This window comes from Cervus canadensis, chromosome 1, assembly GCF_019320065.1.
Source record: "Cervus canadensis isolate Bull #8, Minnesota chromosome 1, ASM1932006v1, whole genome shotgun sequence".
Taxonomy (NCBI): domain Eukaryota; kingdom Metazoa; phylum Chordata; class Mammalia; order Artiodactyla; family Cervidae; genus Cervus; species Cervus canadensis.
This window is the reverse complement of record NC_057386.1, coordinates 20,814,399-20,819,846: the sequence shown is the minus strand read 5'-3', so window position 1 is coordinate 20,819,846 and position 5,448 is coordinate 20,814,399. Positions and strand designations below refer to the sequence as shown.

Below are 5,448 nucleotides of genomic sequence, written 5' to 3'. Positions count from 1 at the left end.
TCCAGGCAAGCATACTTGAGTGGGTTGCCATTTCCTCATCCAGAAGATCTTCCTGACCCAGGGATCGAACCCGGGTCTCCCACATTGCAGGCAGATTCCTTACCATCTGAGCCATCAGGGAAGCCTGCCTCCATGAAAGGGGCCAATTTAAATAAGAAAAAACTTGGCAACTTGGCCAAGGCAGCTCTCAACATGACCTCCCTTTGACCAGACTGGAACTCTGAGTTGTGTGATTTTTGCTCTTGGACAAAATACCAACAGGCTGAAGATGCCAAAAGCACAGTAGGGACATGTTAGTTCTGAGCTGTTCTGAAGGAATTCAGGTTTGGCAACGAATACTGCTTCCCTTCACCAGTCAATTGAGATTGAAGGGCAAGGTATGTACACATCCCAATGTCAGCAAAGGGCCTCCATCCAGAGGCTAAGACCCCAGTGCCCCAGAGAGCTCCTGGCAGTGACACGCCAGTGCCAGTGACCACCCAAGGTCTTGACAGCCAGGGCTCTTTATCACACCACATACATTGCCAAACACCAGAAGCATGTCATACAGGAAGGAGGTTTATTGACCACTGAATACAGGAGCCCAATTAAATTTGAGGAGATTCCGAAGCACTGGCATAGAACCAAAATCCCAGAAGAGACACTGGGAAAAAACAATAGCTTTAGTGAAAGACCATTACAACATGGAAACAAAAGGAAAAAATACAGCTTAAGGAACAAACAGGAAACCACTGCTCAGAAGTTATCTGTTATTCAGTGAATATGCCTCCAGTGGGTTTGGTCTTTTTGGAAGGAAGACTAAGCTGGTGAGGGCAATCCTAACCCCGGTACAAGCAGCCTGGATCTCCTGCACTGGGACACAGCCCTTCAGAACTGGATCTTAGTGCTGGTGCAGACAGGCAGAGCACTGCTGGGATGAAGGGTTCTAGAGGCAGGCGTAGAGCAGGGATTGCAGGGGAGTCTGCAGGGAGAGAGAGAGAAGAATGAGTTAGACCTGGGAGGTGAAAAGTATCTCAGTGATGGGCAGAAAGGTAAGACCAAAAGTCTTAAGGACAGGTCCACCAGCAACAAATTGCACAGCCCAGTGGTATCTACAAAAGCAGTCCCCCTTTCACTCTCACTGTATCTCTCCACATCCAGGAGTCCCTTGGTCAATGTGACTTAGGGACCCTGCTATCATTCCTATAACATTCTATCAGCATTTCAGTCTGCACACACCAGGAGAGGTGAATGTTTCACTGCGAGAGCACGAACAGGGAAGCTTGTTCTTTACAATGAGATCTTCCACAACGACTTCAGTGCTCTGTGGAATGGCTTAGCCAGGAATCGCCTAGATCAGCAATCCCCAACCTTTTTGACACCAGGGACTCATTTCGTGGGAGACAATTTTTCCAAGGACTGGGATTCGGAAAGAAGGGATGGCTTGGGTGGTAATGGGAGCGATGGGGAGTGGCAGATTCATCTGCTGCTCACCTTCTGCTCTATGGCCTGGTTCCTAATGGACCGAGGACCAGGATGGCCCGGGGCTTGGGGACCCCTGGCCTAGATCATACATACTTGCAGTCTTCACTCTCCAGAAGGTTCTGGTAAGTCTTGATCTCACACTCCAGCCGGGCCTTGACATCCAGCAGCACCTGGTACTCCTGGTTCTGCCGCTCCAGGTCAGCCCGGATCTCTGACAGCTGCTCCTCCACGTTGCTGATGAGGCTCTGCATCTGGGCCAGCTCAGTGCCGAAGCGGGCCTCAGATTCACACAGTGAGTTCTGCAGACAGTCCTTCTGTAATGGGAAATAACAGGGTGAGAGACCTAGCTGCCCAAATCATGCAGTGAAAATCCTGGCCACACTCACCCACATGGGACAGATTCCAAGAAGTCAAAGGACACTCCTGAGCTCTGGATAAACCACTGTCAATACGGTCAAGACTTTTCACGAAAAAAAAACCTAACTTGAATGGTGTCATGTTTGCCCATGCCTTCCCCCATGCCTGACATAGACATTCAGTAAAATCGTGTAGAATGAGTGCCTAAATCACCACACCTGATTCTGAAGGAAGTGACTTTTAATGGAAACCATTCTCTGGGTCAAAATAACCTTGACAACAAGGCATCAAGGTTCAGAGGACTCAGATCCTGAGCTCTGACTTAAGTGTTAATGAAGCTGATTAGAGAGACATCTAAGAGATGCTGCTGTGAGCCCAGGGCCTGTGGCCCTCGCAGCGTGGTGGGGGTGAGGAGGACCATACCAGGTTGTGCTGGGCTTGGCGCTCCACCACCAGGGTGTTCACTGTGCGTCGAAGCTCCAGGACCTCCGACTGGCAGCGCTGCAGCTCCTCTGAGCAGGACATGGCCTGCAGGCTGATGCCTTCAGACTGTAGCATGGAGCACATGGAGAAATGATCGATCACCTCCCTGGCCAGATGCAGCGGATCCCTCCCTGCTCTGCAGCGCCGCCCTCACCTGAGTTTGGAACCACTGCTCCACGTCACGGAGGTTGGTCTCCACCATGGCCTCGTACTGGCCCCGCATCTCCTCCAGCACCCTGCCCAGGTCCACGGTGGGCACCACATCCAGCTCAATCTTGAGCTTATCTCCCAGCTGACACTTCAGAGTGTTCACTTCCTAGAGACAGAGAGACCAAGACCTGCAGTAAGAAAAGGGCATTTCACAGAGCAGACAGCACCTGAGCCCCATCCCCGACAGGCAGCATGAGATGCAATACCACACACACTGACGTGAAAGGTCTTGCCCCGGGTCCAGTGGGAAGGACCCACCTGGAGACCTTCCTAATCTCACAAGGCACACCTTTAGAGACGAAACACCCACTCTGCCACATCCCGTTGGGCCAGCCTGACTCTCAGGCCCAGATCAGTGCTTTATCCTGCTGCCACCTGAGCCCAGACTCTAACCCTGGAGACCCTTGGTGGGAGGTGCTCCCTTCTCTGCCCAGCGCCCTCCCCTCCCCACAGAGTCAGCAGCCACAGGACCAGACCTGTTCATGGTTGCTCTTGAGGCAGAGCTGCTCCTCCTTCAGAGACTCTTGCTGGGCCTCCAAGTCAGCCTTAGCCAGGCTCACGTCATCCAGGATCTTGTGCAGCCCACACAGGTCTGCCTCCACCGCCATGCGCAGGGAGCGCTCACTGTCGTGCCTTCCATCACAGAAGGCGCAGGTCAGCCGAGATGCCAAGGAGAGCCCCTCTCAGCTGGCCCCGCCCCCACCCTTTTCACCAACATGGACCCTCGTTTGCTCATTGGGCTCAACACTGGCCTTGGAGATGAGTTAGACCCAGTGCCCACTCTCAAACAGCTCACCGTCTAGTGAGGCATTCACAGCACTTAATCATTTTCACCATTGTGAAATGAGGCAACTTTGGTTCAGAAAGATTAACTGACCTGCCTAAGATCATGTACCTTAGGACCCAACACAGGGTTCATGCCACTGTATGAGCTATTAGTTAACTAAGATAAGCAATAGCCAACCGCTTGGTCATTGATTTGCTCCTTTATCCCTTATGTTGGGATATTTTTCCACCTCTCATCTTTCATCTTTGTTTAGTGGAAATACCTGGCACCTGAGAGCTCCATAGATTGCTCCATAGGTAAATCTGGACCCTGACTTATCTCTAAGAGGCTCCCTTAACTTATATGTGAAATTCAGTGGCTGTCAATGGCTCAGTTTATTCTAGAAGTCACTTTATTTTGCTCCTGGTTAATGAAATTGGACTGCTTTATCACAACCATTTTAGGAACCATAAATGAAGACAGACTAATACCAAACTATAGATACTCAATTTGATCTACCTTGTTTGTAAAAGTGACAGAAGCCCAGCAAAAAAAAATTTAATAAGGAATAAAAAGGACAGTAATTCACTCATTCAGCAAATATTCGGACATTGGGACTCACAGTGGAGGAAGGAGTCACCCTGAGCCCTCCTTCAACCTTACTTGTTAGTCATTCAGTTGGGTCTGACTCTTTGCAACCCCATGGACTATAGCCCACCAGGCTCCTCTGTCCATGGGATTCTCCAGGCAAGAATACTGGAGTGGGTTGCCATTTCCTTCTCCAGGGGATCTTCCCCACCCAGGGATTGAACCCAGGTCTCCTGCATCGCAGGCAGATTCTTTACCACTGAGCCAACAGGGACGCCCCAACCTTACTTACTTGATTCTAAAGTCATCGGCAGCCAGCTTAGCATTGTCCACTTGGATGATCAGCCTGGCGTTCTCAGCCTTGCTGCACAGGATCTGACCAAAGCCAGGAATATAGTTCACATACAGAGCATCACACTCTGGACTCCTGCTCTACATGGGATGTCTATGTTCACGCTCCGGAAACTCCAAGAACCCAAAGCTCCCTGAGCTCTTGGTGGGTGTTTGCCTTCCAAGCTCTTCTGCCTCCCTCGGGCCCAGCACACCCCACCCAGGCTGCTCCACACCTCACCTTCTGCTGCAGCTCCTCGATGATGTGGAAGTGGCTCTGATAGTCTGGACACACGGTGGACTCAGGGCATTTGCTCAACTCTCGGATTTGGCTCTCCAGCTTCGCGTTGTCCCGCTCCAGCCCGCGCACCTTCTCCAGGTAGCTGGCCAGCCGGTCATTCAAGAACTGCATGGTCTCCTTCTCATGGCTGTTGAAGAAGCCTTCACTGAAGGTTCCGCAGATTCCGATGTTGCTGGGAATGTCGCAGGTCCCCGGCAAAGGACAGGTGGTGTTGCAGCTGTGGGGCAGACAGAGGCTGGGTCGACCCAGAGGGGTTGTGCCCACTCGGACTCGGTTGGCGTGTGCCAGGGTGGCCGAGAGGTCCAGAAGGGCAGCATTGACCTCTGCCCCAAGCTGGTCTCCAGTGTCAGTGGAGGAGATGCAGATGTTTCTTGCTCCAGGAGTGTTGGTGCAGCTCAGAGAGTGGCATGAGCTGATGCAGGAGGAAGTCATGGTGGGCTGAGGATACAGAGGAGGTTCAGAGCCGCTGAGAAGGCTGAGCCACTGAGTCTGACAACCCTCTTCCCTCCCGGCCCTTTTATACCCCAACCCAAGTGGGTGTGGGCTCCATGCTTTGACCTCCCTGCCTTGATTCTCTACCTACTGTTGTACCGTCATCCTGTTACTCAGCTGTTGAGTTTACCATTAAGAGTTCCTCACCTCATTAGAGGAATGTTGATGAATCTGAGATGCTTCCTGGCTCTTTGATATCAGATGAGCTGTTGGTGGGCTGTCAGAAGCTTTTCATTATATTTAAAAGAACAAAAGCCCTTTCGGTCATCAGATGGTTGGCCTCCTTAGTGGTATGTCCACACTGAACACGTGACATTTCCTGTAGGTCATCAGAGCAGCAAGAGAGACAAACTTCTGCGACTACAGTGGCACTGACCTGGGCAAAGACTCAACCAGCCTTCCCTATCCAGGGAAGAAACTGGGTTTTGGCAGATGTTATGGGCTTATTGGTTATCGA

General features: G+C 51.5%; 1 protein-coding gene across 1 annotated transcript; it reads right to left on the bottom strand.

Annotated features, from left to right (window-relative positions):
* Positions 1-540: 540 nt before the first annotated feature.
* On the bottom strand, positions 541-4,998 carry KRT38 (keratin 38). The gene is made up of 7 exons (XM_043469137.1): positions 4,440-4,998; positions 4,161-4,243; positions 2,991-3,147; positions 2,459-2,620; positions 2,245-2,370; positions 1,558-1,778; positions 541-961 (listed from the first exon to the last, which is right to left on the bottom strand). The coding sequence occupies exons 1-7, from the start codon at positions 4,929-4,931 to the stop codon at positions 868-870; spliced, it is 1,335 nt and encodes a 444-aa protein (XP_043325072.1). The 5' UTR covers positions 4,932-4,998; the 3' UTR covers positions 541-867.
* Between the last annotated feature and the right edge of the window lie 450 nt (positions 4,999-5,448).